This window comes from Lutra lutra, chromosome 1 (assembly GCF_902655055.1).
Source record: "Lutra lutra chromosome 1, mLutLut1.2, whole genome shotgun sequence".
NCBI classification, from domain to species: Eukaryota; Metazoa; Chordata; class Mammalia; order Carnivora; family Mustelidae; genus Lutra; species Lutra lutra.
In genome coordinates, this window is record NC_062278.1 from 124,378,361 (window position 1) to 124,404,511 (window position 26,151).

Sequence of the window (26,151 nt, forward strand, 5' to 3'; positions counted from 1 at the left end):
GCCATTCTAAGTGGTATAAGGTGGTATCTCAATGTGGTTTTAATTTGAATCTCCCTGATGGCTAGTGATGATGAACATTTTTTCATGTGTCTGATGGCCATTTGTATGTCTTCATTGGAGAAGTGTCTGTTCATAACTTCTGCCCATTTTTTAATATGATTTCTGTTTTGTGTGTGTTGAGTTTGAGGAGTTCTTTATAAATCCTGGATATCAACCTTTTGTCTGTACTGTCATTTGCAAATATCTTCTCCCATTCCGTGGGTTGCCTCAAAAGCTTCTGCACAGCAAAGGAAACAGTCAACAAAACAAAGAGGCAACCCATGGAATGGGAGAAGATATTTGCAAATGACAGTATATTGTTTAGTTTTGTTGGGGGTGTATCTTTAGGAAAGACCCCCTAAAGTACAATTGCTGGATAAATTAAAAAGGCATATATAATTTTGGTTTTGTACAATTGCCATCTGTAAGATTTCTATCATTTCCCAATTTTAACAGCACTATATGAGAGTATTTTTCCACAACCTGATGAGTATATCATCAAGCTTTTATACTTTTTAGTATAGTTTTAATTATATTTTAAAATATGAATGAAATGGAACATTTTTTCCATTTGTTAAAAGACAGTATGCTTCACCCCCCCCATGAGTTGTCCATGTCTTTTGTTCATTTTTCTTTTGTGTTTTGATCTTTTTCTTAAGTTTTAAAGGTTATTATATATATTCAGAAGAGTAGTGCTTTGTGGTATGAGTTTTAAGTATTTTTATCCTAGTTTTTTATGTACTTTTTACTATTTATTGTATATTTTACCTCATTTTTAAAAAAGATTTTATTTATTTATTTGACAGAGAGAGAGGTCACAAGTAGGCCGAGATGCAGGCAGAGAGAGGGGGGAGAGCAGGCTCCCTGCTGAACAGAGAGCCTGATGCGGGACTCAATCCCAGGACCCTGAGATCATGACCTGGGCCAAAGGCAGAGGCTTAACCCACTGAGCCATCCATGCACCCTTACCTCATATTTTTAAAAATGTAGTTGAATATGTGAGCTTTTGTATCAGTGAGAATTGCTTTTCTTGCTCTAAGATTATAAAGGAATTCTCTCACATTTCTTCAAGTAATTGAGTATGGTTCCCTTCTTTTGAATTATGTTCCTTTTGGAATTTATTCTAGTACAGTAGTTGCTCCTTATCAGTGGGGAATACATTCCAAGACCACCAGTGGTTGACTGACATTCAGTACCGAACCCTGTTCATATTTTGTTTTTTCCTATACCTATACCTATGATAAAGTTTAATTTATAAATTAGATATAGTAAGAGATTAACAGCAATAAAACAATTATAACATAATAAGCTTTATGAATGTGACCTTTCTTTCAAAATATGTTATTTACTGTACTCACCCTTCTTGTGATGATGTAAGATGATTAATTGCCTATGGAATGAGATGAAGTTAGGTGAATGCTATAGGCATTGTGATTTAGTGTGAAGCTATTACTGACCTTCTGATATATCATCATCATCTTGACCATGGTTAACTGTGGATAACTAAAACCATGGAAAGTGATGTAAAGCATGTAACAGTTCTTAAGTTCTTTATACTGCAGAATAATATTCTGCTATATGGATGTACTGCATGTCTTCATCAATTAATGGACATTTTGTATATTTTTTATTTTTGGCTGTTATGAGTAATGCTGCTGTGAACATTCATGTACAAGTTTTTACATGGATATATGTTTCACATTCTGTTGGGTATATCCCTAGGCATAGAATTGCTGGATTATATGGTAACTTTATTTTTAACATTTTGAGAGTTTCCAAACTCCTCAAAAGCATCTGGATAATACTACATTTCCACCAGCAGTGTACCTGGGTCCCTATTCTTCACATCTTCTCCAATGCTTGTTTTTATTTCTCTATTCGAATATATCCTGATAAGTATGTGCTGCTCTTTCATTATAGTTTGGACTTGCATTTCCTTAATGGGTAATGATGTTGAGCATCTTTTCATGTGTTTATTGATCATATGAATATCTTAGAAAAATATTCAGATCCTCTACCATTTTAAAATCTTTTTTATTATTGAGATAAGTATTTTTTATATATCATGGATACAAGTCTTTTTTCAGATATAAGATTTGGAAATATTTTCTTCCCTTCTGTGGGTTGTCTTTTCATGTTCTTGATAATGATTTTTGAAGCACAGAAGTTGTGAGTTTGGTCAGTTCCTCAACTTTTTTTTCTTTTGGTGTTATATCTGGAAATATACTATGTAACTCAGTGTCACAAGGATGCATTCCTCTTTTCTTCTGAGTTTTACAGTTTTATCTTACATTGACACATATGATCCACTTGGACCGTTGTGACTGATGTATGATGAGAATCTAACTTCATTCCTTTGCATATACATATCTAGGTATCCCTGCTCCATTTGCTGGAAGTCCACTAATTCTCTTGTCATCCTTGTAAAAAATCAGTTGACTGTGAATGTGAGTGTTTACTTCTGGACTTTCAATTCTATTTCATTGGTCTGTATTTATCCTTATGTTGATACTGTGCTATTTTGATAACTGTAGCTTGGTAGTAAGTTTTGAAATCAGGAATAGTGAGCCCTTTAATTTTGTATTCTTGGAAAAAAATTTTATCTATTCTGGGTCACTAGCATTTCCTTATAAATTTTAGGATCATCTTGCCTATTTCTACAAGGAAACCAGCTTAATTTTGATAGGGATTGTGCAGAATTGTTAGGTCAAATTGGGAAATATTACCATCTTAACAAAATTAAGTCTTCCAGTCCTTGCAGATAGACTTTCTCTTTGATTTATTTAGGACTTTAATATCTTTCAAAAATTTTTAGTTTTCAGAGTACAAGTTTTGTATTTTTTTGTTAAGCTTATTGCTAAGCATTTTATTTTTTTACATGCTATCATAAATGGAATTTATTTCTTGATCACATTTACAAATTGTTTATTAAATTATACAGAAAACCATATTTTTTCTATATTGATCTTGTATCCTGTAACCTATTAAACTTGCTCATTAATTTTAATAGTATTTTTGTGCATTCCTTAGGATTTTCTATATACAAGATCATGCTATCTGTAAATATAGTTTTGCTTCTTCCTTTCCAGTCTGGATGTCTTTTATTTATTTTTCTTTCTCCTAATTGACTTGGTTAGAATCTCCAGTAAAATACGGAATAGGAGTAGCAACAGCAGACATCGTTGTCTTGTTCCTTATCTTGGGGCAAAAGTACTCAGTTTTTCACCATTAGTCTTAGTGTTATTTGTGGGTTTTTTGCAGATGGTTTTTATCAGGTTGAGGAAGTTCCTTTCTATTACCAGTTTGTTGAGTGATTTTATCATGAGAGGTTGTTAGATTTTGTCAAGTGTTTTTGCTGCATCTGTTGAACGCATCTCGTGGTTTTGTCCATTTTATTGATATAGTGTATTACATTAATTGATTTTCATATATTAATCTTGGATTTTCTGGGCTAATCCCATTTGGTTATTTATATAATACTCTTTATTTGTTCCTAGATTTGGTTTGCTAATGTTTTACTGAGGATTGTTTTACCTATATTTATTAGATATACTGTCTGTAGTTCTCTTTTCTCATGATGACTTTGTGTGGTTTTGAGGAAGGATTTGTGAAAGATTGCTGTTATTTCTAATTTAAACATTTGATAGATTTCACCAGTCAAGCTATTTGGGCCTGCACTTTTCTTTGGAGTAAATTTATTACTAATTCATCCTCTTTACTTGTAATAGATCTATTCATATCTTGTTTTTTCCTGAATCACTTTTGGTAGTTTGTATGTTTCCAGGAATTTGTTCATCTCATCTATTGGTATTCAGTTCACATTATTTCCTTATAACTCCCCCCCAACCCCCCTTTTTTTCCCTCTGTGCATTCACTAGTGGTGTCCCTTCTTTCATTTCTGAATTTAGTAATTTAAGTCTTCTCTCTCCATTTTTGGACCAGTCTAGCTAAAGGCTTTTCAATTTTGTTGCTCTTTTTAAAGCACTGTTGAAAGTGTTTAAACAAGGAGGCCATTAGACTGAGGTGATGCTCTGGTAGTTTACATAAGCAAACCAAAACTTTAGTCAGAGGCAGTACACTCTAATCCAAGAAATTTAAACTTGAGAAAAACTAATCACAAACGGCTAATGAGGTTTCCCCAAATAAGGAAAGTGCTTAAGTTCTAACCAATCAAATATTTGCTTTGCTTTGCTTCACTTCAGTATTTTATCTATAAAAACTTTGCTCTTCTCTCCTGTTAGTGGAAGGCTTCTAACCAATGACCCTTGTTTTGGCACTGTCCAATTCAAATTAATGTATGCTCAAATAAACTCTTGCAAAATTTTACGAGCTTCAGTTTGCCTTTTACAAGAACAAATTTTTTTTAGTTGATTTTTCTTTTTTTTTTTTTTTAAACTTTCTGCTTCATTGGTTTCTGCTCTTTATTATTGTGTTCCTTCTTCCTTTGGTTTTACTTTGTCCTTCTACTTGCAGGTGTCTTAATGTGGAAGATTAGGTATTGATTTGAAACCTTATTTTTTTTTTTAAGATTTTATTTATTTATTTGACAGACAGAGATCACAAGTAGGCAGAGACGCAGGCAGAGAGAGGAGGAAGCAGGCTCCCTGCCGAGCAGAGAGCCCTTTGTGGGGCTCGATCCCAGGACCCTGGGATCATGACCTAAGCCGAAGGCAGAGATCTTAACCCACTGAGCCACCCAGGTGCCCCGAGACCTTATTTTTTTAATATAGACATTTATAGCTATACATTTTCCTCAAAATACTAATTTCACTGTATCCTGTAACAAATTTTGTATATAATGTTTTCATTTGCTATATTCACTCATTTCAAGGTATTTTGCAATTTCTGTTATGATTTTTCCCTAACTCATTGTTATTTAATAGTTTCTTGTTTAATTCCCACATTATAAATTTCCAAATTTTTTTGTCATTTATTTCTAATTTCATTTTGTTGTCAGGAAACACATGTTGTGTAACTTTATTTTATTTTATTTTTAAAAATTTTTAAAGACTGATTTTTTTAAAAGATTTTATTTAATTCTTTGACAGAGAGAGATACAGTGAAAGAGGGGACACAGGCAGAGGGAGTGGGAGAGGGAGAAGCAGGCTTCCCGCAGAGCAGGGAGCCTGATGCTGGGCTCAGTCCCCAGGACCCTGAGGTCATGACCTGAGCTGAAGGCAGGTACTTAATGACTGAGCCACCCAGGCACCCCTGTTGTCTAATTTTAATAGAGACACAGACACACCCCCTTACACATATATAAGTGTACACAAATATATATTAAGTAATCTCTACAGCAAATCGGCTTGAACCTACAACCTTGAGATCAAGAGTCACACATTTCACTGATGAGCCAGCCAGGTACCCTTATACTTTTATATATTGAAGCTTGTTTTATTGCCTGAATATGGCAATATGCCTGGAGAATGTTCTGTGTGTTCAAGAAGAATGTGCACTCTTCTTGGATGGTGTTCTATAGATGTCTGTTACGTCTAGTTGATTTAGAATGTTGTCTTAGAAGACTAAGTTGTTCTGCTTGGTTGTCCTATCTGTTTTTGAAAGTTAGGGTATTTAAATCTTCAACTATTATTTTTGAATTGTCTGTTTTTCTCTTCATTTCTTTCAAGTTTTGTTCATGTATTTTGGCACTCTGTATATATTTATAGCTGATTATATATACTTGATGGGTTGATCCTTTTATCATTATAGAATGTTCCTCATATTTCTATTAACATTTTTAATACTCTATTTTATGTGATATTAGTATGGCCACTCCGTGTTTATTATGGTTGTGGTTTGCATGATACTTTCCCTTTTCCCTTCCTTCTCCTTTTGACCTATTTATTTTTTTGTATCTATATTGTGTCTCTTACAGAAAACATAGTTGGATTCTGTTTTTTTATGTAGACTGTTAATCTACCTTTGGTTATTTAACCCTTTCACATTTAAAGTTATTAGTAACACAGAGTAACATCTGTGTTTTGTCTTTTTATTTTCTATATCTCTTATGTCCTTTTTGTTCTCCTGTACTTTTTTTTTTTACTGATTTCTTTTGAATTAAGGGAATATTTCTTAATATAACATTTTAATGTATTTAAGTAATTTTTCTCTATTTTTTGGCTATTCCCAGTTGTTACTCAAGGGGTTACAATACAACTTAAAATTTATACTAACTTAATTCCAGTGAGATATAGAAGCATAATTCTTGTATAGCGCTATTCTTTTTGTGTGCTATTACTGTTATACATGCACACCTGTAGGTGTCACATACCTAATAGTACATTGTTATTATTTATGTAATTTTATGTGTTTAAAGAAGGTGAGAAGAAAGAAAAATGTATATTTATAGAGTTTGTTACATTAAAATTCTTAAGATTTGTGTTTTTCTTTATTTGGCTCCTTGGATTTTAGTTACTATCTCTTGTCATTTCCTTGCTCCAATACAGTTTTGCTCTGTTAACTCTAAAAAGAGCAAAGAGAACATTTATTTAAGTAAAAAATGAATTCATTAAGGAACAGCAGATGAATTACAGTTTTTTTGCATGGTCTCTATTGATATATCTTCATATTTGCTCATTCTTCTGCCCACCTGCATCTAATGTTGAGCTCTATAGTGATTTCTTCAGTTATCATACTCTTCACCTTCAGGATTTCCATTTTTTTTTTTAATCATTTCTTTCCTTTTATTTTTATCCTCTATTTGATGAGACATTGTCGTCATACCTTCCTTTACTTCATTTAACATGTTTTTCTTTTGTTCTTTGACCATATTTGTCTACTTTGAAGTCTGACATTCCCAACATCTGGAACCTCTCAAAGGTGTTTCTTTTGGAAGCTTTTTCCCTTGTGATGCACTTTCCCATTTCTTTGCATGTCTCATATTTTTTATTGTTGTTTTTGAACCCTGGATATTTTAAATAATACAGCGGTTATGAATATTGATTCCTACTTTCCTTCTCTCCTTTTTCTCTTCTCTTGATTCTTTCTTGGAAATGAGAAAATACTTAAGATTGTACTTAGCTTCAGAATATTGAGATTAATAAGTCTGATTAAAGTTCTTTTAGTCTGTAGGATCCAGTTTGTATGCTCAGTAGTCTATTTTCTTTTTTTTTTTAAAGATATTATTTATTTATTTGACAGAGATCAAGTAGGCAGAGAGAGAGAGAGAGAGGAGGAGGAAGCAGGCTCCCTGCTGAGCAGAGAGCCCAATGCGGGGCTCAAGGCAGAGGTTTTAACCCACTGAGCCACCCAGGTGCCCCAGTAGTCTATTTTCTTTTGGTTATGAGTTGTTTGTGAATAAATGAAATTTTCATATAAGCAGATGTTGTCACATTTAAAAATGTCTCCAAATGCTGAGGCCTTTGTTTTTAATATAAAGTTTATATTTATAGTTTTATTTCTTTTGTAATGCAATAATTTAGCTAATGAATCATGCTTCTTCCCTTTAGGTTACGCCTATGTTTGAGGATTGGACTACTATTGATTGGTATCGATTTTTCTGTTTATGGGAGAAATTGCCAACTTCTATGAAACGGGTGGCAGAGCTGGTGGGAATTGAAGAAGGGTTCTTGGCTCGCTGTGTGAAAGGAAAAGTTGTAGCCAGAACTGAGAGACAGCATCGCCAGATGGCCATCCATAAAAGGTAAATACCAAGAAGCCTTGACTGTCCAGTATTTAATATAGTTTTAGATATATAGTAGTTGTTGAGTTTATTATAGTCACTTTCATTATTATTAAAATAAAAGTTTTAGGGGTGCCTGGGTGGCTCAGTCAGTAAGTTTCTGCCTTTGGCTCAGGTCATGATCCCAGCGTCCTGGGATGGAGCCCCGTATCAGGCTTTCTGCTCAGTGGGGAGTCTGATTCCCCTTCTTCCTCTTCCTTTCCCCCGGTTTGTGCTCTCTCTCATGCACTCTCAAATAAATAAAATCTTTTTAAAAAAAGAAATAAGATCAAAGTTTTGGCTGAATAAATTGTCATTTTCTTGTGTTCACTGAATTTATCAATATTTCAGATTCCCCTTTAACACTTGTTTAGAAGCCATTATAGATGAAGACCTTTTAAAGTAAAACATTTAGGGGACACCTGGGTGTCTCAGTCACTTAGGTGTCTGTCTTCAGCTTAGGTCATGGTCCCAGAATTCTGGGATCATGCCCCACATCTGACTCTGCTCAGTGGGGAGCCTGCTTCTCCCTCTCTCTCTGCCTTCTGCTTCCCCTGCTTGTGCTCTCTTTCTCTCTCTCACTCTGTCAAAATAAATAAAAACAAAATCTTAAAAAAATAAAGTAGAACATTTATTTTATTTACTTAAAGATGTGAATTAGAACTGACAACTTAGAGAAGCTTCATTTGAGGATATGCTTTGTATCATAAATGATTGATTGATACCATGAAAGAATGAATTAAAAGATTCAGATGGGGAAATTGAATCATTTACCTTCTTTGAAATATAATAAAATTATTATTATTATTATTTTTAAATTTTATTTATTTATTTGACAGAGAGAGATCACAAGGCAGAGAGGCAAGCTGAGAAAGAGAGAGGAGGAAGCAGGCTCCCTGCCGAGAAGAGAGCCCGATGCGGGACTTGATCCCAGGACCCTGAGATCATGACCTGAGCTGAAGGCAGAGGCTTAACCCACTGAGCCACCCAGGCGCCCCTTTTTTTTTTTTTTTTTTTAATTTTATTTATTTATTTGACAGAGATCACAAGGCAGAGAGGCAAGCAGAGAAAGAGAGAGGAGGAAAAAATTATTTTTCTTAATGGTAGTCTCTAGTAAATTATTTACTACATAAGCGTAAATTTTGTAAGGATTTATATACTTGGATTATTTGTGGTACTATTGCCATTCAAGTCAATACTGGTTTTTATTTTCAAATTCTGTAATTTTTTTGATATATGAATAGGTGGTCATATAACTGTGTATCAAATATTCTTTTAAATTTTTTGTGCCATTCTAATTCTTGAACCAAGTCTTACTTCTTGAAATCAGTTAGCAGTATTAAAATATGGAGGAGATCTTTTTATTATATAAATATTAGTTCCTTGCTATGCTATAGTACTAATGTTTGTCAGAATTTATTCAATAAACATTGAGCTCAGTCTTTGTCCACTAATCCTATATCCTATTAGGAAACTTCTCAGAGTGTATAAATCCTCTCTTGCCTTTTTGCTTCTTTCTTGTTTCTTAGCATATGTTGTATCTTCATTGTAGACCTCTCTTACCATACTTATGGTGATTTACTTTCCAGGTTTTTTACCAGTCTTGTGCTATTAGATTTAATCAGTGAAGTTCCCTTAAAGGAAATTAACCAGAAATACGGATGCAGTCGTGGACAGATTCAATCTTTACAACAGTCAGCTGCTGTTTATGCAGGTCAGTTAAACAAGGGTTTCCACATCTATTTGAGACTCTGTGGTTTGAGGTCAAGTTAAGATTACTTTTTTTTTTCAAATTCCATTTTATTTTAGGCTTCTCTAAAAGTGAGGGGATCATGGGAAGCTGTAGTTGTCATCATAACACCTAAAACTATGGCATCCCTTGGTTTAGTTATCCTGCTCCAGAGGATTGACAGCTAGTGGAGTAGTTGGACCTTTGTCCCCTTCTGTTGCTTAGCAACTGCTGACCATCCTCCTTTCTGTTTTTTTGTTTTGTTTTGTTTTGTTTTGTTTTTTCGTTTTCCCTGTTACAAGAAGAAATAGATACAAAGTTGTCAACAGTTTCCCTTTTGTCATCAAGTTACTGGTTAATATTTGTTATTGACTAGGAGGATGGCAAATGGAGAGGGATTTTTGGATTTCTCTTGGACTGTTCTAAATATCTCTTCTCTAGGAAAGGACTGGTCTCTCCTTAATAAATCTAAACTCCTATCTCTAAGCAAGGCAAACACGGAAGTTCTGGGTCTGATTTTACCAAGAAATCCTTATAGGCCCTTAGGAAGGAAACCGTGGGCTGCTGGAAAAGTATGTGGTGTATATGTGTAAAAGGTTTCATTGTGAAGGTGTGTGCATATGTGAGCATACTGAGGGAAAGGTGGGAGGAGAAGGTCATAAAAAGGGAGAGATTCTTCAACTCATTGGCATGAAAGATCTCAAATTGCCTGTGGGGCTAATGTTTTCATAGGGAAGTGATTTTCTTAATGACTTGGCATTGGCTCTTCTGGCTTCTGTATTTCATGGGGAATAGCTATTGAGCTGGACAGCCTTTCCTTGATGAAAATATCAGTGGGAGCTTCACTTTTTGTACTTCTCTCAGCACTTGAATATTTAAATCAGCTCTATTTTTCTGTAGTTGAAAAGAGTCCGCCACCTGTTTTTAAGAGTTCTCTCTTCCTTAAAAGAAAGTAAGGAAGAAAGAATGAGAGGAATGAGAAGCGGGGGCTTTTTGTTTGTTTTGTGTTAACATGCTCTACCTCAGTTGTTTCAAATATAAAGTTCATGATTAAGAATAAATGAGATGACATTTAATGTGTTTAGCCCATCTGTTGACCAGTTAGCTAGGTTTTTAACATGTGTCTACTATCCTGTTACTTACACTTTTTGACTCTTAAACTTTACAATTCTGCAGGTGAACAAACAACACAACAAAACAAAAGTAAATCTAAAGAAATAAAGAATTATCTATAAAGAATTTTAATTCAATAAATATTCTATGATTATTCTAGGGATGATTACAGTATTTTCCAACCGCCTGGGCTGGCACAACATGGAACTACTACTTTCTCAATTTCAGAAGCGTCTGACATTTGGCATCCAGAGGGAGCTATGTGACCTGGTCCGGGTGTCCTTACTTAATGCACAGAGAGCCAGGTTCCTCTATGCTTCTGGTTTTCTTACTGTGGCAGATCTTGCCAGAGCAAATATTGCAGAGGTGGAGACTGTTCTGAAAAATGCTGTTCCCTTTAAGAGGTAAGAAATTCCCCCGAGTAGTTATTAAATGGAAGATCATTTTGTAACTAATAGATAGAAAATGTGCTAAAATATTTTTTGTTAGATAGTATTATGACGTACATGGTGTCAGTGGAAGAAAATGAGACTGCTTTTTCTCCCTTCGAATTACTGTCATTTTGTGTGTGTATGTATATTTTTAAAATTAAAGTATAGGTGACCCACAATATTTTATTAGTTACAGCTGTACAGTATAGTGATTTGAAAAGTCCGTATGTTATGCTCCACTGCTCCACTCAGCACAAGTGTAGCTACTTACTATCTTTCACCATAAAATGCTATTGAATACCATTGACTATATTCTCCATACTGTACATTTTGTCCCTGTGACTTAATCATTCAGTAACTGAAAGCCTCTCTCACTCCCCTTCACTCATTTTATCTATTGCCCTACCCCTCCCCTCTGGCAACCATCAGTGTGTTCTATGTATTTATGGGCCTATTTTTGCTTTTAGTTTGTTTTGTTTTTTAGATTCCACATCTAAGCGAAATCCTATGGTATTTGTCTTTCTCAGTCTGACTTACTTCACTTGGCATAATACCCTCTAGGTTTATCCATGTTGTCCAAAATGGCAAGATCTCATATTTTTTATGGTGGAGTAATATTTCATCATAGATAGGAATCATTGATAAATATCATAGATTGATTGATTGATCTTTATATGTTTGTTATCCATCATACATCTATATACATATATATATTATATATGGACACTTGGGTTTTTCCTATATCTTGGCTGTTGTAAATAATGCTGCAATAAACATTGAGGTGCATACATTTTTTCAAATTAGTGTTTTTGTTTTCTTTAGGTCAATATCCAATAGCGGGATTACTGGATTGTATGGTATTTAAAAAAAACACATGCTGTTTTCCACAGTGGCTGGTCCAATTTACATTCCCACCAACAGGGCACAGGGGTTCCTTTTTCTCCACATCTTAACCAACATTTGTTTTTTTCTTGTCTTTTTGATTCTAGGTGTTCTGAAATGTGTAAGGTGATATCTCATTGTGGTTTTGGTTTGAGTTCCTCAATGATTAGTGATGTCAAGTAACTTTTCATGTGTCTGTTTGCCATCTTTATGTCTTCTTTGGAAAGAATGTCTATTTAGGTCCTCTATCCATTTTTATTTTTTATTTATTTATTTTTTTAAAGATTTTTAATTTATTTATTTTGACAGAGAGAGATCACAAGTAGACAGAGAGGCAGGCAGAGAGACAGGTGGGGAAGCAGGCTCCTTGCTGAGCAGGGAGCCCCATGTGGGGCTCGATCCCAGGACTCTGGGATCATGACCTGAGCCGAAGGTAGAGGCTTTAACACACTGAGCCACCCAGGCGTCCCCTCTCTGTCCATTTTTAAAAAGATTATTTGTTTTTTTGGTGTTGAGTCATATAAATTCATTATACTGTTAACCCGTTATTGGATATATCATTTGTGGATATCTTCACCCATTCAATAAGTTACCTTTCCATTTTGTTGAGTCTTTCACTCACTGTGTAAAAGCTTTTTATTTTGGTATAGTCCCAAAAGTTTATTTTTGTTTTTGTTTCTCTTATGAGAGGAGACATATGTAAAAAAATGTTGCTAAGGCCAATGTTAAAGAAATTACTACCTACATTTTCTTCTAGAAGTTTTATGGTTTTGGGTCTCTCACTTACGTCTTTAATCCATTTTGAATTTATTTTTGTATGATGTAAGAAGTGATTCATTCTTTTGCACAGAGATGTCTAATTTCCCCTGCATCATTTATTGATGAGACTGTCATTTCCCATTGCATATTCTTACCTCCTTTGTCATAGATTAATTGACTATATAAGCTGGGTTTATTTTGGGCTCTGTATTCTGTCTCATTGATCTGTATGTCTGTTTTTGTGTCAGTACCATACTATTTTCATTACTACAGCTTTGTAGTTTATCTTGAAATCTAGGATTGTGATACCTCCAGCTTTGTTCTTCTTTCTCAAGATTGCTTTGGGTATTTAGGGTGTTTTGTGGTTTCATTCAAATTTTAGTAGTATTATTCTAGTTTTGTGAAAAATGCTATTGATATTTTTTTTTTAAAGATTTATTTATTTATTTATTTGACAGAGAGAGATCACAAGCAGGCAGAGAGGCAGGCAGAGAGACAGGAGAAGCAGGCTCCCCGCTGAGCAGAGAGCCCGATGCGGGACTCGATCCCAGGACCCTGAGATCATGACCTGAGCCGAAGGCAGCTGCTTAACCCACTGAGCCACCCAGGCGCCCCTGCTATTGATATTTTGATAGGGATTGCATTGAATCTATAGAGTGTTTGGGTAGTATGGACATTTTAATCAATATTAATTTTTCCAATCCATGAGCATGGTAATATCTTTCCATTTGTTTTTGCTGTCTTCAATTTCTTTGATCTGTGTTTTATAGTTTTTGAGTACAAGTTTTTTGGTACAATTGTAAATGGTATTGTTTTCTTAATTTCTGTTTCTACTACATTGTTATTAGTATAAAAATGCAGCAATTTTTGGTCTTAATTTTGTATTCATCTTTACTGAATTTATTCTAATAACTTTTTGGTGGATCTTTAGGGTTTTCTATGTATAGTAGCATATCACCTACAAATGGTGATAGTTTTACTTCTTCCTTGACAGTTTAGATGTCTTGTATTCCTTTTTTGGTCTCATTGCTCTGACTAGGCTTTCTAGCACTGCATTGAATAAAAGTAGGGAGAGCACACACTCCTGTCTTTTTCCTGATCTCAGCTGAAAAGCTCTTAGTTTTTCACCATTGAGTATGTTAGCTGTGGATTTTTCACATGTGGCCTATATTATGTTGAGGTATGTTCTCTTTAAACTTACTTTGTTGAGAGTTTTTATCATGAATTTGTGCTGAATTTTATCAAATGGTTCTTTTGTGTCTATTGAGATAATCACATTTGTCCTTTGTTGATTTGGCATATCATGTTGATCGATTTGTGAATATTGAATTAACCTTGCTTCCCCAGAGTAAATCCTATTCAGTCATGGTTGATGATCCTTTTAATGTATTGTTGAATGGTGTTTGTTAATATTTTGTTGAGGATTTTTGCATCTATATTTATCAGGAACATTGGCCTTTAAGTTTCTTTCTTTCTTTCTTTCTTTCTTTCTTTCTTTCTTTTTTTTTTTGTAACGTCTTTAGTTTTGGTATCAGGGTAATGCTGGCTTTGTAGAATGTATTTGGAAGTTTTCCTTTCACTTCTATTTTTTGGAATAGTTTGAGGAGAGTAGGTATTAACTCTTGTTTAAATGTTTGGTAGAACTCATCTGTGAAGTCATTTGGTCGGGGACTTCTGTTTGCTCGAGTTTTTTTTTATTACCAATTCAATTTCATTACTAGTAATTGATATATTCAGCTGCTGTGTTTCTTTCTGATTCAGTTTGGAAAGATTGTACGTTTCTAAGAATTTATCCATTTCTTCTAGTTTGTCCAATTTGTTGACAAATAATTTTTTGTAATATTCTTTTATAATTCTTTGTACTTCCGTGTTGGTTATTAATTTCCCTCTTTCATATCTGATCTTATTTGTGTCCTCTTTTTCCTTAATGAGTCTGGCAAAAAGTTTATCAGTTTTGTCTTTTCAAAGAACCAGCCCTTTGTATCTTTTCTAGTGTTTTTTAAGTCTCTATTTCATTTATTTCCACTCTGATCTTAATTTCCTTCCTTCTACTAACATTTACCTTATTTGTTCTCCTTTTTCTAGTTCTTTCAGGTGTACATTTAGATTGTTTATTTGAGGTATTTCTTGTTTCTGGAGGTCAGCCTGTATCGCTATGAATTTCTCTCTTCGAATTGTTTTCATTTTGTTCCAGAGGTTCTGGATTGTTGTCCTTTTATTTTCATTTGTCTTCATGTATCTTTTGATTTCCTATGATTTCTTCAGTGGCCCTTTGGGTGTTGAGTAGTATGCTGTTTAGTCTCCATGTGTTTTTGTTTTTTCCAGTTTTTTTTTCTTGTGATTGATTTCTAGTTTTATACTGTTGTGGTTAGAAGAGATGCTGATATGATTTTAATCTTAAATTTACTGGGACTTGTTTTATGGTCTAACGTGTGATCTATCCTGGAGAATGCTCCATATGCATTTGAACTGAATGTGTGTTGTTTTTGTATGGAATGCTCTACATGTATCTGTTAAGTACATCTGGTCTAATGTGTTATTCAAAGTCACTATTTCCTTCTTTTTCTGTCTGCATGGTCTATCCATTGATGTAAATGGGGTGTTATAGACCTGTACTATTATTGTATAACTGTCAATTTCTCTTGTATATGCCTGTTAATATTTGCTTTATGTATTTCGATGCTCTAATATTGGGTCATAGATTTTTTTTTTTTTTGGGTCATAGATATTTACAAATGTATCTTCTTGTTGGATTAACCTTTATATCATTATATAATGCCCTTCTTTGTGTCTTTTTATAGTCTTTGTTTGAAGTCTATTTTGTCTGGTATAAGTATTGCTACCCTGGCTTTTATTTTCCTCCTGTTTTTATTTGCATTGCCTGTCTTTTTCCATGCTTTCACTTTTGATCTCTGTATTTTTATAGATCTGAAGTGAGTCTTTTTTAGGCAGCCTACAACTGGGATTTTGTTGTTGTTGTTGTTTGTTTGCTTGTTTTAAGTAGGCTTCACACCCAGTGTGAAGTCCAGTGCAGGACTTGAACTCACAACACTGAAATCAAGACCTAAGCTGAGATCAAGAGTCAGATGCCTAACTGACTGAGCCACCCAGGTGCTCCATGGGTCTTGGTTTTTTTCTTTCTTTTTTTTTTTTTAAGGTTTTATGTATTTGAGAGGGAGAGCATGAGCCATGGAGTGGGGGGTGGCAGAGGGAGAGGGACAAGTATACTCATTACTGAGCAGGGAACCCAACATAGGGCTTGATCCCAGAACCTCAGGATCATGACCTGAGCTGAAGGTAGACACTTAACCGACTGAGCCACCTATGCGCCCCCAGGTCTTATTTTTTTTTTTAATTTTTATTTCTTTATTTATTTGATGGAGATAGAGAGAGTGAGTGAGTGAGCAAGCACAAGCAGGGGGAGTGGCAGACAGAGGGAGAGGGAGAAGCAGGCTACCTGCTAAGCAGAGAGCCTAATGTGGGGCTCAGTGCCAAGACCCTGGAATCATGAACTGAGCTGAAGGCAGATGCTTAACCAAGTCACCCAGGTGTCCTGGATCTTATTTTTTTTAATCTGTTCTACCACCCTGTCTCTTTTGATGGGACATTAGACCCACCTGTACACTTCAAGTAATTATTGATAGGTATATATTTATTACCCTTTTGTTAATTATTTTCTTGTTGTTTTTGTAGTTCTTTGTTTCCTTCTTTTGTTCTCTTTCCTTTGATGACTTTCTGTTGTGTTATGTTGATTGTCTTTATTTGTTGTATAACTCTTACACATTTGGGACTTGTCTTTACAATGTGGTTCATATACATTTTAAATATGTGACAGTCTATATTAAGTCAGTGGTCACTTAAGTTTGAACAAATTCTAAAAGAAAATTTCTTTTATTCCCCTTTCCCCACATTTTTGTATATATTATCATATTTTATATCTTTTTATTCATAATTTCTTACTTTTGATTATGGCCTTTTCTTTTTCACTTGGAAAAGTCCCTTTAACATTTCTTGTAAAACTAGCTTAGTGATGATGAACTCCTTTAACTTTTGTGTTTTGGGGAAACTCTATCTTTCCGTTGTGAATGATAAGCTTGCCACAGAGTGTTCTTGATTTTGGGTCCCCCACACCCCTTCAGCTCTTTGAATGTAGCATGCCACTCTATTCTGGCCTGCAACATTTCTGCTGAAAAATCTGTTCATAGCCTTAAGTGGTTTCCGTGTATGTAACTTTTTGCTTCTCCTTGCTCTTTTTAGAATTTTCTCTTTATCTTTAACCTATGCCATTTTAATTATATATGTCATGGTATGGAACTCCTTAGGTTCATCTTGTTTGCAACTCTGTATCCTTCCTGAACCTGTTTTCTTTCCCCAGGTTAAGGAAGTTTTCAGCTATTATTTCTTCAAATAAGTTTTCTCCCCTTTTCGTTCTCTCTTCTCTTCTGGGACCTCCATAATGCAAATGTTTGTTCACTTGATGTCATCCTAGAGATTGCTTAACTTATCCTCATTAAAATTTCTTTTTTATTTGCTGTTCAGCTTGAGTGCTTTCTATTACCTTATCTTCTAGATTGCTGCTCATTTCTTCTCATCTCCTAATCTATTGTTGATTCCCTCTAGTGTATTTTTCATATCACTATATTCTTTGATTAGTTCTTTCTCATATTTTGTATCTCTTTGTTGAAATTTTCACTGAGTTCTTCCACTCTTTTCTCCAGTCCAGTGAGCATCTTTAGGATATTACTTAAATAAACTTTATCAAGTGCATTGTTTCTCTTTGTTTCATATAGTTCTTTTTCTAAGACTTTGTCTTGTTCTTTTGTTTGGAGCATATTCCTCTATCTCCCCATTTTGCTTGATTTTCTGTTTGTTCCTCTGAATTGAATAGAACAGCTACTTCTGAACTTGAAAGAAAGATGTATGGTCATTCCTGTATAGTCTTTGTGTGCCTAATAACTTTGACTGGCTGGCTGGCACTGTGGCTGCCATGGGCATGGAGTCCCAGGTACTCTTTGTTTAGGCTGCCCTGGTAGCATGACTGGAACTGAAGCGGGCTTGGGTCAGGTGAACTCAGGGCTCTCTGGAAAGGGTGGGTCAGGCAAGATAGCAAAAACTGAAGTTGGTGCAGGCCAGGGCAGTCCCTGGGCTCTTTATACAGAGAACATCCTGGCAGGATAGCTGAAGCTGAAATGAGCATGGGCCAGGACTGTTCAGGGGCTCTCTATCCACAGGGTTCACTGGGAGGACAGCTGAATCTGAAGTGGGTGCAAGCTGGGTGTTCTGGGGGGCTCCACACAAGGAGTACCCATACAGGGTTGCTGGCACTAAGGTGGGTGTGGGTCAGGGATTCTTGGAGCACTCTGTGCTGGAAGAGTATTAGCAAACTGTCTGGAGCTAAAGTAGTATGGGCCTGGGTCTGGGCTACTTTGCTCCTGGGTGTGCCACCTTGCTGCATCAGCTGAAGCTGTAGTGAGTAGTGAACAGGGATGTCCTCCTGGTAGGTGCCACACTGGTGCTGCCTTGGTGGGAGGGCTGGGGCTGATGTGGGCTAGGGGTTTGGGGCTTATTGAGGTAGTAGGCCAGCTAGTATACCCAGACCCTGCTTCTGTCTTGCTCTCAAGGTGGAGGGGGAGCATAAACTGTGAAACTTGCAGCCCCTATGACCTGGAAAGAGTTCCAGCAGATCCTCCACCATTTGGCAAAATTCTAAGTGTAGTTTCTTTATGTTTTAGTTGCTCTTTGTACTTCTGTATTATGCTAAGTCTACTATTGCTGTGATTATACCTCTTTTCAATACCCAGAACTTTATTGATCAAAATTACTTATATAAAAAAAAAATTACTTATATCAGTATTAGGACAAACCAATATCACATACTTCTTCATGTGACACAGTGAGAAAAACACAGCATTACTTCTGGAGTATTCTTATCAAAAATGTCTAAAATAAATTTAATTATAAGGAGATATTAGACAAACCTAAATTGGGAGGCATTGTACAAAATAACTGACTAGGGTGCCTGGGTGGCTCAGTAGGTTAAAGCCTCTGCCTTTGGCTCAGGTCATGATTTCAGGGTCCTGGAATCGACCCTCAAATTAGGGGGGGGTCTCTGCTCAGCAGGGAGCCTGCTCCGCCCCCCCCCACACACTTCCTGCCTCTCTGCCTACTTGTAATCTCTGTCTCTCAAATAAATAAATAAAATGTTAAAACAAAACAAAATAATTGACTAGTACACTTCAAAAATATCAAGATCATGAAAAACAAAGACTGAGGAACTATTTCTAATTAAAGGAAATAAAGAGACATGAAAACTAAATGGACCACCTTATTCTAGATTGGATTAGAAAAGGGACATAAGTGGAACAGTTGGTGAAATTTGAATAAGATGTGTAAGTTAGATATAGCATTGTATTAATGTTAATTTTCTAAATGGAAACTGGTGTCTGGCACCTGGCTACCCTTTACTTTTAGTACTTGGTACTTAAGAGCTAGAAAGCCCAGTTAACCTTTTGATTATCTCAGTTTGCTATTAACAACAATTCATAATGAATTATCTCTGCATATGTATTTTCGTATTTTTGGTAACGTTTCCTCAGAGTAAATTCCTGTATGGGATTTTAAAAGTTAAGGGCTTATGTCACTTTATTAGATTCCAGATTGCCCTGCAGGTTACATTCTCACTAATCTATTACCCCATAGCCTTGCCAACAGAATCCATTTTGTTAGAGGTTTTCATTTTATCAGTCTGTTAGATGAGAAATTGTATCTCAGCATGGTTTAAGTGTGCATTTCTTCACTTGTGAGTGATGGTAGAAATGTTTTCATATGTTTCAGAATTTTTTTTCTTGGTATCTTTGTGAATTGTCTGGTTATGTCTTTTCCTTATGTTTCTACTGGGTTTGGTCATTTCCCCTTTCTTTTTAAGAATCTTTTCAAAATTGATTAGAGTATTTAGGTGCTTTTATATATATATTGCAAATACTTTCACAAAATTTATGAATTGTCTTTTGACTTTCATTGCATTGTATTTGCCATGCAGAATTTTAATTTTTTATTGATTTTTTAAATCAATCTTTTTTCTTTCTTTCTTTCTTTTCTACCCTTGAATTATCATAGAAAACTTTGTATGAGATTTAAAAAAAAATTCATTCATGTTTTCTTCTAGTACTTATAGATTTTAGTTTAGATTCTTGATGCATTTAGAATTTAATTTTGTGTATGGTGTGAAGTCTGGTTCTAATTTCATTTTTTATCCAATGGTTCCCATTTATTAAAAAAATGTTTACTTCATTTTAGTAATTTGAGATGCTATCTTTATTATATACTAAATATCCACAAATAATTAGGTTTACTTCTGGACTTTCTATTCTACTTACTATTCTTTTTGTCAATTCATGAGCAAGTGCCATATTTTTAACTATAAAGGCTTTATATATGTTTTAATCTCAGATAAAGCACTTTCTCACATAGTTTTTCAACATTTTCCTGGCTATTCTGTGTATTTGCCCATATGAAAGTTAAAGTGTTTGTTGATATCTTATTGGAATTGGATTGAAATGAAACTTAGAATCAACATCTTTATATTGTTTTGTCAACCTCTCCCAAGGATAGGTAACATCTTTGATTTTGATCTAGTTTTGTGATTTTCAAGAGTTTTCAAAACATTTCCTCAAGAAAGTTTTTAGAAGTTTTAGGTTTTGCTTACACAGGTTTTATACATTTCTCGTTAAGGTTGTTACTAAATCTTCAGTGTTGTTTTAATTGGTGGCTTTCTACTATGATGTCTTCTACATAGTTATTATTTGAGTATGTGAAGATTTTTTGTATATTTTTTATCCTATTTTTAGAAATCTTTTATTGTTTGAATTATTTTTATCATTGATTTTCTAGAATATTCCAGGTGTATTATTGTATCATGGCAAATAGCTATTTTACTTCTTCCTTAAGAATTCACGTGCTTGGGGGAGACAAACCATAAGAGACTCTTAATCTCACAAAACAAACTGAGGGTTGCCGGGGGTGGGGGGTAGGGAGAGGGTGGTGGGGGTTATGGACATTGTGGAAGGTATGTACTATGGTGAGTGCTGTGAAATGTGTAAACCTGGCGATTCACAGACCTGTAGCCCTGGGGCTAATAATACATTATGTGTCAATTAATAAAATTTAAAAAAATATACTGAAACATAAAAAAAATTCACGTGCTTTTAATTGTTTTCTCTTAATTGCATTAGCTGATACCTCTAATATGTAGTAGTATTAGGGATGGTGGTAATAGTGGGCATTTTTGCTTTGTTTGGGATCTTAGAGGAAATGCCTCTGGTGTTACTTTAGGAGGGTATTGTCTTCAGGACTATGATGTGTGTGCATATATGTAGGTTTATATGTATGTATTATCATTTTAAGAAAATGTTCATTAAATGAAATTTCCTTGAGTACTTTTATCATGATTGGGTATTGAATTTTGTCAAAGGATTTTTTAGTATCTATGGAGATATTGACAGGGTTTTTCTCCTGTTTCACTTATTAGCACAGTACATTATATTAATAGATTTCCTAACACTGAATCAATCATATGTTCCAAAATAAATTTAATTTGGTCATCTTATTTTATTACATGATGTTGGTTTCTGTTTGCTAATGTTTAAAATAGTTACTTTTGCATTGTTATTTATAAATAACATTTAAATGTTAAAAATAGTATTTTTCTTGCATTGTGTGTTCTTTTGCACTATCTTTATTCAAGTTTTGGTATCAGACTTTCTTCGTAAAAAAGAATTATGAAGTGTTTTTTGTTTTTAGTGCTTTTCAGTAATTTATAGAGTCTTGAGACCAGTAGAAGGTTTGATATGTTTACTGTATGAAACTATCTTGGATGGTTAGTCTCGATCATTTTGTCTGTTTCATTTTTTCAGAAATTAGTCTCTCTAAGCTTTCTATATCTAGGGTCAATTTTAGTAATCTGTATTTCCCTAGGAAATTACCATTTCATCTGGATTTTCAAATATATTTTTATAGAGACTTATTTGTAGGTTAGTTTCTTAGGAATTTTAAGTATTTTTTCTTTTTCAATAGTTATTCCTTCTTTGTAATTTTCTGTTTTATGAATTTCTACTTTATGATTTTTCTTAATCAGATTAGCTGGTGGCTTATCTACTTTTGAAATTCTGTAAAAATCCAGAATTTTGTTTTATTAGGTCTTTTTTTAAATGTTAATGGTATATTTTATTTAAACCAATAAATCCAAAATATTGGCATTTCAACTTGTAATCAATACAAAAAATCAATGAGATATTTTACAGTCCTTTTTATACTTAGAAGAAATGGATGTATTTGATACTTGCAACACCTATTGATTCAGAAGCTCTAATTAAATTAGAAAAAAAGATAAGTATTTAGATTTAATGTAACATATGGTTGAGAAAGTAGATTCACAGAGTCAAATATTTCCAAATAACCTAAAGTTTGACCAAAAATTGAATAGAGCATAAAAATAATTTGTCTTTAAAATTTGTTTTTATAAAACCTAGTTTTTTAGAATAATTTAGTTTTAAAGCAAACTGTACCAGTATCAAAATTATATCCATGTTAATTAAATTCACCAACTCATGTCGACTCTCTATTACTAAATTTGAGTTCTTTTTTTTTCTTTTTTTGTTAAGAGCACCAAAGATCTTTATTTTATTTTATTTTATTTTTTATTTCTTTTCAGCGTAACAGGATTGTTTCCAGTATCTTGTTATGGCAAGTGATGCTACAGTGAATAACTTTGGTGCATATATTGTTTAGGTTTTTTTTTTTTCCTTTTTTAAAAAAAAATGTATTTATTTTTTTAAAAATTTTTTAAATTTATTTTCAGCGTAACAGTATTCATTGTTTTTGCACCACACCCAGTGCTCCATGCAATCTGTGCCCTCTCTAATACCCACCACCTGGTTCCCCCAACCTCCCACCCCCTGCCCCTTCAAAACCCTCAGATTGTTTTTCAGAGTCCATAGTCTCTCATGGTTCACCTCCCCTTCCAATTTCCCTCAACTCCCTTCTCCTCTCCATCTTCCCTTGTCCTCCATTCTCTAAATTTGAGTTCTAATGAGCGCTACATAAATTTGAAAGAATCTTTAAATTTATCAGTATCAACAAAATGTTCTATGAAAATGTTATAGTTTCTGCAGCTCCCCATCATAAAATACTATCAATTATAATTAAAGTCTTCTTTATATAGAGTCATATTAGGAAAAAATGTGTAAAATTACTATTGATCTATATCATGAAAAGTTTAAGTTTTAATATAAACTCTTGCATTGTTTAGCTAAGTAACAAACTTTTCCCCCCTTACATCTTCAAATTCAATCTTTTATGTGCACCGGAATATTGGAGAGAAAAAAAAAACAACATGACAGTATTTTTTTGACAAATTTTTTTTTTGATTCTTGAATATTTGGCAACCATTCTTTTTTTTTTTTTTTTTTAATTAACATATAATGTATTATTAGCCCCAGGGCTACAGGTCTGTGAATTATCAGGCTTACACACTTCAGAACACTCATCATAGCACATACCCTCCCTAATGTCCAAAATCCAACCACCCTCTCCCTAACCCCCTCCACCTGGCAACCCTCAGTTTGTTTTGTGAGATTAAGAGTCTCTTATGGTTTGTCTCCCTCCCAATCCCATCTTGTTTCATTTTTTCCTTCCCTACCTCCCAAGCCCCCAACTTTGCCTCTTAAATTCCTCATCTCAGGGAGATCATATGATAGTTGTCTTTCTCCAATTGACTTATTTTGCTCAGCATAATACCGTCTAGTTCCATCCATGTGGTTGCAAATGGCAAGATTTCATTTCTTTTGATGGCTGCATAGTATTCCAGTGTGTGTGTGTGTGTGTGTGTGTGTGTGTGTGTGTGTGTGTTTATACCACCTCTTCTTAACCTATTCATCTGTTGATGGACATCTAGGTTCTTTCCATAGATTGGCTATTGTGGACATTGCTGCTATAAACATTCAGGTGCACGTGCCCCTTTGGATCACTACATTTGTATCCTTAGGGTAAATACCCAGTAGTGCGATTGCTGGTTTGTAGAGTAGTTCTATTATCAACTTTTGGGGGGACCTCCATGCTGTTTTCAAGAGTGGTTGCGCCAGTTTGCATTCCCACCAATAGTGTAAGAGGTTTCCCATTTCTCCGCATCCTCACCAACATCTGTCATTTCCTGACTTGTTAATTTTAGCCATTCTGACTGCTGTGAGGTGGTATCTCTTTGTGGTTTTGGTTTGCATTTCCCTGATGCCGAGTGATGTTGAGCACTTTTTCATGTGTCTGTTGGCCATCTGGATGTCTTCTTTGCAGAAATGTCTGTTCATGTCCTCTGCCCATTTCTTGATTGGATTATTTGTTCTTCGGGTGTTGAGTTTGATAAGTTCTTTATAGATTTTGGACACTAGCCCTTTATCTGATATGTCGTTTGCAAATATCTTTTCCCATTCTGTCAGTTGTCTTTTGGTTCTGTCGACTGTTTCTTTTGCTATGCCAAAGCTTTTGATCTTGATGAAGTCCCAGTAGTTTATTTTTGCCCTTGCTTCCCTTGCCTTTGGCAATGTTTCTAGGAAGAAGTTGCTGTGTCTGAGGTCGTAGAGGTTGTTGCCTGTGTTCTCAAGGATTTTGATGGATTCCTTTCTTACATTGAGGTCTTTCATCCATTTGAGTCTAATTTTGTATGTGGTGTAAGGAAATGGCCCATTTTCATTTTTCTGCATGTGGCTGTCCAATTTTCCCAATGCCATTTGTTGAAGAGACTGTCTTTTTTCCATTAGACATTCTTTCCTACTTTGTCAAAAATTAGTTGACCATAGAGTTGAGGGTCTATTTCTGGGCTCTCTATTCTGTTTCATTGATGTATATGTGTTTTTGTGCCAGTACCATACTGTTTTGATGATGACAGCTTTATAATAGAGCTTGAATTCTGGAATTGTGATGCCACCAACTTTGGCTTTCTTTTTCAACATTCCTCTGGCTATTTGAGGTCTTTTCTGATTCCATATAAATTTTAGGATTATTTGTTCCATTTCTTTGAAAAAAAATTGATGGTACTTTGATAGGGATTGCATTAAATGTGTAGATTGCTTTAGGTAGCATAGACATTTTCACAATATTTGTTCTTCCGATCCATGAGCATGGAACATTTTTCCATTTCTTTGTGTCTTCCTCAATTTTTTTCATGAGTACTTTATAGTTTTCTGAGTATAGATTCTTAGCCTCTTTGGTTAGGTTTATTCCTAGGTATCTTATGGTTTTGGGTACAATTGTAAATGGAATTGACTCCTTAATTTTTCTTTCTTCTATCTTGCTGATGGTGTATAGAAACACAACTGATTTCTGTGCATTGATTTTATATCCTGACACTTTACTGAATTCCTGTACAAGTTCTAGCAGATTTGGAGCGGAGTCTTTTGGGTTTTCCACATAAAGTATCATATCATCTGCAAAAAGTGATAGTTTGGCTTCTTCTTTGCCAATTTGGATACCTTTAATTTCTTTTTGTTGTCTGATTGCTGAGAGTAGGACTTCTAGTACTATGTTGCATAGCAGTGGTGATAATGGACATCCCTGCCATATTCCTGACCTGAGCAGAAAAGCTCTCAGTTTTTCTTCATTGAGAATGATATTTGCGGTGGGTTTTTCATAGATGGCTTTGATGATATTGAGGTATGTACCCTCTATCCCTACTCTTTGAAGAGTTTTGATCAGGAAGGGATGCTGTACTTTGTCAAATGCTTTTTCAGCATCTATTGAGGGTATCATATGGTTCTTGTTCTTTCTTTTATCAATGTATTATATCACATTGATTGATTTGCTGATGTTGAACCAACCTTGCAGCCCTGGAATAAATCCCACTTGGTCATGGTGAATAATCCTTTTAATGTACTGTTGGATCCTATTGGCTAGTATTTTGGTGAGAATTTTCGCAGTTGTGCTCATCAAGAATATTGGTCTGTAATTCTCTTTTTTGATGGGATCTTTGGTTTTGTGATCAAGGTAATGCTGGCCTCCTAAAGTGAGTTTGGAAGTTTTCCTTCCATTTCTATTTTTTTGGAACAGTTTCAGGAGAATAGGTATTAATTCTTCTTTAAATATTTGCTAGAATTCCCCTGGGAAGGGATCTGGCCCTGGGCTCTTTTTTGGGGAGATTTTGGGTGACTGCTTCAATCTCCTTACTGGTTATGGGTCTGTTCAGGTTTTCGATTTCTTCCTGGGTCAGTTGTGGTAGTATATATATGTCCCTAGGAATGCATCCATTTCTTCCAGATTCTCAAGTTTGCTGGCGTATAGTTGCTCATAATATGTTCTTATAATTGTTTGTATTTCTTTGGTGTTGGCTGTGATCTCTGCTCTTTCCTTCATGATTTTATTTATTTGGGTCCTTTCTCTTTTCTTTTTGATAAGTCTGGCCAGGGGTTTATGAATCTTATTAATTCTTTCAAAGAACCAGCTCCCAGTTTCGTTGATTTGTTCTACTGTTTTTTGGTTTCTGTTTCATTGATTTC

The 26,151-nt window shown here is 34.7% G+C and overlaps 1 protein-coding gene across 6 annotated transcripts in view; it reads left to right on the forward strand.

Moving 5' to 3' along the window:
- Positions 1–26,151, forward strand: part of POLQ (DNA polymerase theta) — a 137,169-nt gene that overhangs the window by 38,430 nt on the left and 72,588 nt on the right. For all 6 annotated transcript variants that reach the window (XM_047735589.1, XM_047735595.1, XM_047735592.1 and 3 more), the window contains 3 exons: positions 7,488–7,681; positions 9,289–9,413; positions 10,702–10,945. In XM_047735589.1, the coding sequence (XP_047591545.1) occupies positions 7,488–7,681; positions 9,289–9,413; positions 10,702–10,945 (563 nt within the window). The remainder of the gene's footprint in view (positions 1–7,487; positions 7,682–9,288; positions 9,414–10,701; positions 10,946–26,151) is intronic.